This window comes from Cervus canadensis, chromosome X (genome assembly GCF_019320065.1).
Source record: "Cervus canadensis isolate Bull #8, Minnesota chromosome X, ASM1932006v1, whole genome shotgun sequence".
Lineage (NCBI taxonomy): Eukaryota > Metazoa > Chordata > Mammalia > Artiodactyla > Cervidae > Cervus > Cervus canadensis.
The window spans coordinates 47,793,936-47,806,037 of record NC_057419.1 but is presented as its reverse complement, the minus strand read 5'-3'; the positions used below and the strand labels follow the sequence as shown (position 1 = coordinate 47,806,037).

The window sequence follows — 12,102 nt, the reverse complement described above, 5'->3', positions numbered from 1 at the left end:
CAGCACAGAAAAACACTATCTTAGCTGTTGCCATTTGAGAAAGTGCTATTAGTGCTATTATGAATAGAATATCTACCTCTCTTTTTGCTTTGACTTCTTCTTAACCTGAACCAACCTCCTTTCTGATACCTATTGGAAAAGAGTGCTATGTATAATTTCATTAGTAGAAATGAAATTAGTGAGCAAGCTTCTCTTACAAAGAGAGAATCACAGTTTGAAACGTCCCATGAGCAACAATACACTTCCTTTGCCCCTCCTGCCCCTGCCCTGGCCTTCAAATTTGCACCAGGTAACTGAGGAGCATAGTTTATTCATTGCATTGAAAACATGTGTCAAAGCACTGCTGCTAAAGAAATGCATCTTTCTTTGCAAACAGAATATGAGTGCATAAAATATCACTTACTAGAAGATACAGCATTGGTGGGATTTTCTTAGGCTCCGTGAGAAATGTTAAACCATTACATTTTGAATTTAAAAATGGGAGTTATGTTTTTCATTGTTCTTGTTCTTCAGATGTTATTACAATTCAGTGGGCCTTTCTTGATAAACTACAATCCTCTTCACCCTGCTTTTGAAATGAATGTCTTGATTTTTCATGGGCTTCATGCATTCAAGTTTGAAGCCCTTTTCTAGAGAACTGGAAAAAGACCACGTTTTCCAAAGCTGAATACATCACTTCAGAAGTCTTGGTTGATTTGGCCCAGTTCCAGAAAAAATCAAAATCATATCATTTGTTTTAAAGAAATTGAATTATATCCATTTTAAACTAAACAATTGAAATTGGTAAAATTGGTGTTGGTTTTAATCACAACATGGGCTCTGCCTGCAATGCAGGAGACCCAGGTTCAATCCCTGGGTCAGGAAGAGCCCCTGGAGCAGGAAATGGCAAACCACTCTAGTACTCTTGCCTGGAGAATCCCATGGACAGAGGAGCCTGGCAGGCTACAGTCCATAGAGTTGCAAAAGAGTTGGACACGACTGAGCACAACACAGCTGGGGAATGCAGCAGCTTAATCACAACATGTAGAGATTTCACAGGATGGTAAAGGGACACTCATTTCATTTTATGAATGAGGTTATTGACAGGGAAAGTGACTTGTTCAAGGTCACATAGTAAATCTGTGAAAAAGTGACTCTAGAACATAGGTTTTTCCCTACTAAAAAAAAAGTAGCGATCTTTGTATGAAGAACCCTAAAGTGCCATAAAGTTGGCAGGCATTCAACCACCTCCTTCTAACCAGATTTTACTTTATCTGCGATTTTGTCATTTGTTGTGAAAATGCTAGTAACTGCTTATCATGCTGAGCTTTCCTGATCAAGGATGCAGGATAGTTTTTCATCTGTTCAAATCTGCCTCTGGATCCCTACAGCGTTGGTCTCATAGATCTTACAGCCTTCTTGTTCAATTTCATCCTATGATGGAAACATTAGTGAATGAAAGCGTATATCTTGGATTTGCTTTTAGATACTCCAGCCAAGGGATGAGTTTTGAAGCAATTGAAGTGAAACAAGACTGACCATATGTTCATTGTGATGTTAGAGGCAGGGTCACTTGGGAGTTTGTTGTACCACTCTCTGTTCCTCTTGTTTGTTTGAAATTTTTCATTGTATTTGTGAAATGAAGATTGGGATGTATGTGTGAGTGTGGCAAGATAACCCAGGCCCATTTGGCCTGGATAAAACATGTCTCTGAGACTGTGTCTCTTGTGTTTTCAGGGTTGTTATGATCTGGTGACCAGTTTCATGGAGACCAACATGGGAATCATCGCTGGAGTGGCTTTTGGGATTGCATTCTCCCAGGTAATCCTGTGGTCGGGTCTAGCCTTTCCTCTGTTTCCTGCTCACTTTTCCTGGTCTGCAGATTCTCTGGCGGCCTCCCTGTGCCTGGGGAAAGGCTGATGGATGGGGTCAGAACTCCTTGCTCATTAGTCCTCAGGTCATCTGTTTATTGATTTTCCTTTTTCAACTTAAATGAAGTTTTGCCATCGAGGGAATATCGGTTACAGTTCAACTAATGACTAGCTCCAGAAAAACAACTCGTTTCTTCTGTAGGTCAAATGGAGGTTAGCTGAACAAAGTGCTGCCTTAATTGGAGCATAAACAACTCCAAACATCAAATGGCTGGTTTGGATTTGAGGGGAGAGGGGAGAGGCTCTTTTCCTGGTTGACCTGTCCCTTTTTGATTTCTTAGTTCCTGGGAATTGTGAATGAGATCTCGTCCTTAAAAAAAAACACCAAAAACGTAGCCAACTTCATCTTGTGATCATTATTTTGATCTGAAGGTCTGATTGTTGTTTCTTAAGAGGAAACTGAATTTGTATATAGGAAATGTTATATCCCTTTATCTCCACTTGGCCTCCAGAAAAGAATGAGAGAAGAAATTAAGCAAACTAAGCAGGCCACATATACTCAAGAATGGAACATGATTAAGCGAAATCCAAAATTTTGCCCACTTCCACCAGGCAGTGTGTTGTCCCATGGGCTTCTGATCTCCCAGTCAAATGATAGAGCATATATACCTAACATCAACAACAAAAAAATATAATGCAGAATTTTTTCAGATGAACAGATCATTTTTTCCAACAAAGCCCAGTTAATGTCACCTCAGTCATGTTGCCATGGCTCTGGTTTTACCTGCCTGAATTCTACGTCAGCCCTCCCAGACTATAATTACTATCCCCCTGCCCCCGCAGTCCCCAGACTTCTTTCCTTCTTGCCGAACCAATACAGATACACTTTAATCCTATTTAAATTTGTTCCTAAAACTTCGCTATTGAAATATGGCATGTACAGAAAAGTGCAGACATTGTAAGTATACAGCTTAATAAGTTATCACAAGATGAGCCTATCTGTATACTTACCATCAAGGAATAGCACATTAGCCTGGCAGTTTTTGCATATGGAGGGCCTGGCCTGAGGTAAATCGAACAGTTTTTCTGTGCTGCCTAGGAGAAACCCTTGATGCGGGGCTCACTGACTTGGCTCTGTGGCCCTGTGGGCAGTGAGAGAGGGAAGCCCCAAGGAAGCCTGAAACAGACTCTCTCCACAGAGACTTTAGGTCTCATCAAGGTACTCCAGAGTCGTTGGGATAAAAAAAACAAACCCAAAGCCCAGGAGCATCACAGAGGCAGTAGCATTCACCCACGTGGCTGGTCAAGTGCAGAGATTTGAGATCTGCCGTGTTCACCTTGGGGCAGGGAGAGGAATGGCCATGGGTGGCTCTTGGTAGTCAGATGCACTGAGAGCTGCAGCTTTGAATGGTGCCAGGAGCCTCAGGGAACCTGGAAGCTAACGCAGGCTTCCAGATGCCAGTAGATCCAGGGCCTCTCTGGGACCATGGTGGCCACTTAGCAGATGCCTGTTCAAGAAGAACCAGCCCTCCTGATCCTGGTCACTGACCTGGCACCAAAGCTTCAGCCACACGTGTTCAGAAATTTTAGGACAAGTGTCATAGTGACACTTAGCAAATAAATGTTGGCTAAATCAATCATATTGGCCTATGTCTTGAGCTTCCAGTAATAAAACGAACTTTGCTGAGTAGAGGCCACAGGGAGATCAAAGTAGGTAGGAAAGAATAGAACCCCCGCCCCCTGACTGCTCACTTGCCCCCACCTTCTCCTTACCCTTCTCCTCAGCTGCTCTCATGACATCCATGCTGTCCTTGGTTGGAACAAACCAGTCTTGCATACCTTTTGTCTTAGAAATTAAACAGAAGTGTGGTATAATGTACCTAACTGTGGTATAGTGGACAAGCTGAAGTCTAGCCTTTTAATAGACTTGTGAGTGCTCGGTCCCCTGTTAACTAACTTAGCTAACTTAAAGACCTTGAGTGCTGGTTTTGGACAGTAGGGGTTTGGCAGGCATTAACTACTTCTCTCCATAAATTCCCAGGTGCCTTTACCCTCTCAAGGCAAAGCCTGTTTGTCCAGACTTGATGGGCAGGTCCCGCTGCCCTGTTAATTTATAGCAGGTAGTTGAGTGTGTTTTGATAGGGTACCTCCTCCCTTGCATCTTTGGCAGCTACTCTTTTATTCGAGGGGGCTTGGGGATGGAACACACAGACACACACACAGACACAGACACAGACACACACACATACACACACACACACACACACACCATCGCCTCCCTCACCCCTAACATGAACTGGAAGCCAAGCATCCAAGTCCAGACACTGGTATTACTTTGTGATACTGCGTTGGAACTTGGTTTTTAGCACTTCTGTCTCTGATGTAATCAGTTTCACTAGACTTGGAAACTGTTAGACTGGATTAATTCCCCCAAAGCACAGAATGTTACAGTCCTGAGTAAGGATAGGAGAGCTGTTTTCCAGAAGGGAGAGTTGAGTGGCTTGCTTGAGGTTGGGTGACTAGTGTAGATCCACTACAATTCTGATGATCTCATCTGGTCCACGGCATTCAACATTTAGGCCAAATATAACCCTTGTTCTTGACTTACATAGCACCTAAATGGAAGGCAGTTTGTGCCTTTATAATGAAAGTGTTTGAGTCTGTGAAATTGCAAGGAGAAAGGTACTCATCAAAAAATACCCATCCCTGTCCTGCCCAACCCTCTCCTCTGCAGGGCCTCCTCCAGGGCCCACAGGCTGCTGCCACGATTTGTTATGGACCAGGGGTTCTTTTCCAGGACTTGTTTATCTTTTCTGTATCTAGGACAAGACAAAGCTGTCAGTAGCCTCGATGAGACATGGCCAAATAAGGCTAACAGAATTTTTGCCTCTTCCCCTACTGTTTTCAGGCTCTGAAACAGTCCCTAAAAGTATTTATATGGTTTTGTTTTAAATCGGATTCCTTGGCATGTTCCTAAAGATGGGCAAGTTTTATTTACTTTCCCAGTTAGGCCATCAACATAAAATCTCTACAGGCATTATGAAAAGTGAAAGTGTTAGCTGTTCAGTTGTGTCCAACTCTTTGGGACCCGATGGACTATAGGCCACCAGACTCCTCTGTCCATGGAATTTCCCAGGCAAGCATACTGGAGTGGGTACCCATTCCCTTCTCCAGGAGATCTTTCCGACCCAGGGATTGAACCCAGGTCTCCTGCATTGCAGGCAGATTCTTTACTATTTGAGCCACCAGGGGAAGAATTGAGAAGATTGAAATTTTAGACCTAGTGTTAAGCAAGTTGTCTTTTATAGCTTTGTTACCTGGCCTCTCTTTGCCCCTCAGGGATTAGGGACTGGCCCATTTGGTGGCCACGGTGATTGCAGGGGAAGATAACCCCTGCCCCATTGCCTCTGACAGCCCTGGTCTTGGTTGAGCTAGACTCCACCCTCTCTCAGTCCCTCTCCCCTACCCCTTGGCCTCCACCCTGTTCCTGGGGATCTGCAGAACCCCACTGATGCGATCCCTGTTACTGGAGCTCTCTTTGTGGGAAAGCTTCGATAAGGCTAGAGTTGGCCTTCTGTAAGTCTAGGGCCTTTTTTCTCTCCTTCCCTCTGTAGCTTCTCAGTTCGTGAAGGTCCTCCCAGAGGCTTTCGTGACCCAAAAGAAAGCAGAATATAGTACAGACAAGGCTGAGTGGTAGAAATAAAATGTTACTTCCAACAATTAGACGAAGGCTAATTACAAAGTCTTTTAGATGACCAAATACCAGTAATCTGATCTCAAACTCCCTAGGCTGTATGGGATTTGGCATTTCACCAGCCAGGAGGAGAGGGAGAGGTGACTCTGGGATCTCCGTCCTGAGGGCTTTTTAGCAGAAGAGGCAAGCTCTCCTCTTCCTGTCTCTCTCTCTGGGGTTTAAAGCAGAAGTTTGTCCCTGTGCCCACATACTCCAGCCTTAACACATCAGCCCCAGAGCATACCTCTGTTCTTGAGGAATTTACATATATTTAACCTAAAGAAAGGTTTCATCTAAATAAGAATGAATTTTTCTATCTACAGAATAATTGGGTCTAGTGGCAAGCGTTTGGTCCTGATTCAGACTGAGGAAGAGCCTGTGTGTTTACCTTTAATAGGCTTTCAGTTACGTACCTAGAAATAATCTGTTAATAAATGGTATTAAGTATAGCATGTTCCCCCCTCCCCACTTTCCTTTAATTTGGTGATAAAGGGAAATGAGAGATCAAAGTTCTCTCTCAAATATGATGAAACACTATAGCAAATGTGAAATCAGTAACCCTGCAAATAATTCAGAACACCCACCATATCCCAGATTCTAGTTTTTCTTGCACCAGAATTAACTAGAATAAAAGCCAATATATGTAAACTACTGTTCTCACAAAGCTTGTATATACCCCAGCTCAGGACTTTTTTAAGGAACAATTTCTTAGTAGATGTTAAAAAATAATTTTTAAAAATTGTTTAAAAATCTTCTCCTATGGACAAACAGAAGAAGGTATGTTCTTGCCCTAGAAATACAAAATACAGTTTGAAAGCAAATAGCTTTTATTTTTACTTATATTTTTAAAGTTATTATTTCTGTGAGAAAGTCTGACCAGTGCTTTAAAAATGATACTGTTTCTGTTTGGGGGTAAAAAGGTGGAGGGACACACTATATTCCCCTGAAAACAGGCATTTTAGATACAAGAAATATTGATACATACTACAGAATGTTTTGGCTGTGTGGCTTATGAACTGCCATGGGGGCCGAGAGCACTGCAAACCACTGAATACAGGAGCGTTGCAAATTGTAAAGTGGCATGGTGACTACTGTAAGTGCTAAAACATACAGGAGGTCAGTGAAAAACAAACCTGAAGTGCTAATAAGCTTTACAAAGAAAGGAGTGTCTAGGAACTTGAGATCAAATAAAGACATGCCCACTGAAAGCCCTCTCCCTGAAGTTTGCAATGTAAGGCAGGAAGGGAGCCCTGGTGGTGAGAGGCAGAGGAGTTATTCTGGAGAGGAAAGGGTCTAGGCTAGAAAGGGGGCTCTTCTTGGTTAGAAGAAGAGGGTGGAGCCATAAACTCTGTGTGGGCTTCCTGTATGGTTTGAGGGGGGTTCTTTAACCTCTCCTGAATCTGGGTGTTCATTGGAGGGACTGATGTTGAAGCTGAAACTCCAATACTTTGGCCACCTGATGTGGAGGGCTGACTCATTTGAAAAGACCCTGATGCTGGGAAAGATTGAGGACAGGAGGAGAAGGGGACGACAGAGGATGAGATGGTTGGATGGCATCACCGACACAATGGACATGGGTTTGGGTAAACTCTGGGAGTTGGTGATGGACAGGGAGGCCTGGCGTGCTGTGGTTCATGAGGTCTCAAAAAGTCGGACACAACTGAGTGACTGGACTGAACTGAACTGAACCCATTTACTTATCTGGAAAATTGGGATGGTAGTACTGCCCAGGTGTGTAGTAGGGATTAAATAACTCAGTATTCCCAAGTGTTCAGTGTGCCTCTGGTTTTTGGCTGACATCTGATTTTTGAGAGTATCTAAAGTGTGATCTGGTGTATGTTGGTCCTGAAAAATAGCAGATGTAATGAAAAGAGAAAAACTATATGGTTCAAAATCCTTGTACTTATGGAGAGAATTTTATTTTCTCATTTGGCACAATATTCTGGTAGCTCAGAGGGAAGGAATCTTTCTGCAATGCAGGAGACCTGGGTTTGATCCCTGGGTCAGGAAGATCCCCTGGAGAAGGAAATGGCAGCCCACTCCAGTATTCTTGCCTGGAGAATCCCCATGGACAGAGGAGCCTGGTTGGCTACAGTCCATGTGGTTGCAAAGAGTCAGACATGACTGACAACTAACACTTTTCTGGAGGTTACAGCCATGGTTACTTTGGCCACTTGGTATAGGCACAGTACTGTGTATTTTGTGGCACAAAATGATGGCCAGAGCCTTGGTAGGAAATGAGTCCAATAAGATGGTGACTTTTCCTTACCTGACAGAGGTTATAATCTGCAGGTTTCATAGCACAATTTCCATTTGATAAAGGAAAAGAAGAATCTGGAATTTGACCAAGAGAGGTAATCAGGTGGGCTGCAGCCTGCAGGGTTGAGCAGAGAGGAAGAAGAACAGAGTTCAGGTGTTGCCTTGATCAATAGTAGGACCCAATGTGTAATCTGTAAGATAAGGGTGACCAGATAGACTGGGTGAGTGGTTCTGTCACCTAGAAGCCTGGTTAAAACATCAGTGTCTGGGCCCCACTCCTAGATGATGCTGATTTGGCTGGTCCTGGGGCCACAGAAGTGTATGAAAGTCACTAAGTTATGTCCAACTCTTTGCGACCCCGTGGACTATACAGTCCATGGAATTCTGCAGGCCAGAATACTGGAGTGGGTAGCCATTCCCTTCTCCAGGGGATCTTCCCAACCCAGGGATTGAATCTGGGTCTCCTGAATTGCAAGCGGATTCTTTACCAGCTGAGCCACCAGGGAAGTTATACTAGACTTTATACTAGACATTATACTAGACTGTCTCTCAAGGTCATTGCCACCTCTGAACCAATAACACATGGCCAATTGCTTAAGAAGAAGCGACCCTCACCTGGCCAAGAGAAGCTGTAGACATTCAGACTCAAGTGCACAGTCAGAGTCCCGTCCAAAAAGTGCTTATCTTCCTGAGTCAGGAATGAGAACTGTGGTCTTCAGTGAGCAGAACAGATACAGTGAAGTAACAGCTTTTTATCAGATTCACTTGTGTTGGAAGTTAAGTCAAAGCACAAAGTAGGTAGGAGACTGGGAAGGTGGATATTGGTTGTGCTGAAAACCCAGGGGGTAGACATTGGGTGTGCTGCTGCTGCTAAGTCACTTCAGTTGTGTCCGACTCTGTGTGACCCCATAGACGGCAGCCCACCAGGCTCCTCCGTCCCTGGGATTCTCCAGGCAAGAACACTGGAGTGGGTTGCCATTTCCTTCTCCAATGCAACAAAGTGAAAAGTGAAAGTGAAGTTGCTCAGTCGTGTCCGACGTTCTCGACCCCATGGACTGTAGCCAATTAGGCTCCTCCGTCCATGGGGTGTAGATGGGCCCATTTAGGCCTAAAATATCTACATGATTTAGAGATAAAGAGAAGTTCAAACCCACCCCCCACCCCACCTCACAAACCATGACTTACTTCATGACTTACTTACTTGGCAAACTCTCCAAGTCCAGAATAGCACCCCATTGTCTCAGGGAAAGAACTATTATCTTGTCAGCCAGGTATGACTGGAGTATCAGCCTATGCTGAGACAGCTTCCCAATGCATGTGGTTATGGTTCTAAATTCAATTCTGATATTCAATTCTACCATACTAATGCCAGGTAGTTACTACTACCTTGCTGTAGTAACTTAATTTTTTTCATTATGCTCAGAACATAGGAACACATTTTAATATTACTTACGTCAAAAGTCATTTTTCAATGGCCAGAGTGAGCTAGAACTGTAACCTTATGGCCAGTTCAAGACTTTCTAGCTGTCCTCCACCGGCACTTAGACTTCCTGTCTTCACTCCCACTACTGAAATCAGGCTTGACTGTTTTTCCTAGTGCCCTTTCCCCACTCATGTACAAAAGCCCTCAGCCGATAAAAATTATATCTGGGTGGAGGGGGGCAGGTCAAAGAAATGTGTTACCTCAGTGACTTGCGAGCCTGTTGTCTTTTTCCTTCTGCCAACAGCTGATTGGCATGCTGCTGGCCTGCTGTTTGTCCCGGTTCATCACGGCCAACCAGTATGAGATGGTGTAAGGAGGTGAGTGGCGGTGGGGAGGGCTCTCCCTTTGGGGCCTGGACTCCCCCCTTCAAAGGGATGAGGGTACTGCTTGGTCACTTCACTCCTTGTTCTGGGTGGCACTTGGCCATGTGCCAAAGCCTCATTTCTCTGGTGCTGGGCAAGAGATGTGATTATTGCTATCGTGGCAAACATCAAAATGTTCTCTTCCACTTGTTACCTTAAGTCCTTATTAATGGTGAGTCATTTACGTGTTTTAATTTCTCTCTTAGTCTTTCAAGAATGACGGAATAAGAGACCTGTTTGCAAAAGGAACTGCAGCAATCTTTGAAAGACTTCCAAAGAATGTTAGAGCACAGTACATCATACACCTGTCCTAACCCCCACCCAACCCTGCGAGCAACTGCAACTGACGCTCCCACACAGCCTCTGCTCCACCTTTCAGCCTGCATCATGCGTAGCGTTCCATTTTGTGAAGCCCTGTTGTGCCAGAGTGTAGCCAGGTTCCCTGCATCTAGTCCTAGGGGACCCCACCCAAGGCCCTGTGCGTGCCAGCTCCTCCATCTGTACTTGGTCCAACTGCAGCTCATTGTAGGTGACTGGTTCTCCACACCATCACTGGCCCTGCTGGGCCCTGCATGTAGTGTGGGAGGCTCCTGTTAGCCCTTGATCATGATTGATAAACGCTGCACACCCCCTAGATATAGATAAGCAGATAGCTATCAGTTCTTTTGGCTTAATCTCCTTTGGTTGGGTTTTCCCTTTTACTAAGGCTCTTTCCTACCTTCTTCAGGCTGCCTAGGGCATGTAATACTTTGTAATTGTCCTTGAGGAGAAAAGGGCATGTGTCATGCACGGAGGAGATTATCGAGCTTTGGGTGGCCTCCTTGCTCCTTGCTGTTACATGCCTGGGAACGTATAGAGGGTTTAGTGCGCCTGTATAACCCTGTTACAAAGCTGTATTGTTGCTTCCTGTGAAGGAAATAATGACTTCTGTTTTTCCCCAGTTAATTGCTATTGTGTTATTTTACTTCTTTCTATATTTTTTCTTTGCATTGACATTACAGACATCGAGGACCTCATCAAAATCAATTTAAAAATGAGTGTGAAGGGGGAACAAAAGTCAAGATATTTTTAAAAGATCTTAAAAAAATGCCTCTGTCTCGCATGCCAACAAGAATGCATTGATATTGTGAACATTTGTGATACATGTATTAATAAATAGTCATTACAAATTACTGTGTTCTGGTCTTGTTCTTAAAGTTTTTAAACACATTTCTATTCCATTTTGTTCCATAGGACAGGGGTCCTCAACGCTCGGGATCTAATGCCTGATGATCTGAGGTGGAGGCTGATGTAATGATAATAGAAATAAAGTATGCAATAAATGTAATGTGTTTGAATCATCCCAAAACCATCCCCCCCGCCTTCCCCCTAGTCTGTGGAAAAACTGTCTTCCATGAAATTAGTCCCTGGTATGAAAAAGGTTGGGGACTACTACCATAGCGGATTGGAGGTGGACCACCCTACACACTGACACATCCTCCCCTACAAGCTCCAACTCCACTAAATAGCACTAAACAGTATAAAAATTGAAGGGGTAGATTTTTTCTTAATGGACATTCCAGGAACTTGAATCATTTATCATAAACAGGATGTATTGTTGGCTGCAAAAATAAAATCTTCATATTTCAGGCTAGAAACAGATTTCAGAGTTTTTAAGTCTGAATGTCACTTTAAAAAAGGAAATGAACATCTACTTTTCCCCTTATTGTTCCTAATGATCATGTATTCTTCCCTTCCTTCGTTCTTCTCTGGATTGAATAAACTCAATCTAGAGAAGAGATGACATCATACCATTCAGTTGTTCCAATGCCATGGCTTTTATTAATACTAAAGTATGAAATCCTTATACTTGATTTAAAGAGCATTTTAGCAATAGGTACAGTATATATTATCTGCAATCTTTTTTTCCTTAATATGTGTGCATGTGTGTTAGTCACTCAGTCATGTCTGATGCTTTATGACCCCTTGGACTGTATAACTCTCCAGGCTTCTCTGTCCATGGAATTCTCCAGGTAAGAATCCTGGAGTGTGTTGCCATTCCCTTCTCCATTCCTTCTTAATGGATCTTCCTTAAAAACTAGTAGAAGCATTAATTGATCTTTTCCCAAATAAGTAGATCTAGAAAGCTCCATCTTCTCTGATGGAGATGGTGTTCTAACTATATCCACATATTATTCTGAACTCTACAGGAAGTAAACCCTAAAAGGCTTACAATATCTGACCCACACCCTCAGATATTCCCTCTTCAAAAGGTCAGCATTTTTAGAGAATTAGAGATCTCTTCTCTATAACCCAAAACTTTTCAGTTTCATTTACATTTCTCTTTTGTTATATAATAAAAGGAGGCTTTTCTGTAAAATTCTAAATAGAGCCCCATCCATGGTTCACCTTTTTGCAAACTATGCATTCACTAGT

The 12,102-nt window shown here is 43.3% G+C and overlaps 1 protein-coding gene across 1 annotated transcript in view; it reads left to right on the top strand.

The window, feature by feature from the left end:
* TSPAN7 (tetraspanin 7) overlaps nt 1-10,856 on the top strand; it is a 127,522-nt gene extending 116,666 nt beyond the window's left edge. Inside the window, exons 6-8 of the mRNA XM_043458139.1 lie at nt 1,717-1,800; nt 9,570-9,642; nt 9,894-10,856. Coding sequence (XP_043314074.1) covers nt 1,717-1,800; nt 9,570-9,638 — 153 coding nt within the window. The 3' untranslated portion in view covers nt 9,639-9,642; nt 9,894-10,856. The remainder of the gene's footprint in view (nt 1-1,716; nt 1,801-9,569; nt 9,643-9,893) is intronic.
* Nucleotides 10,857-12,102: the final 1,246 nt, after the last annotated feature.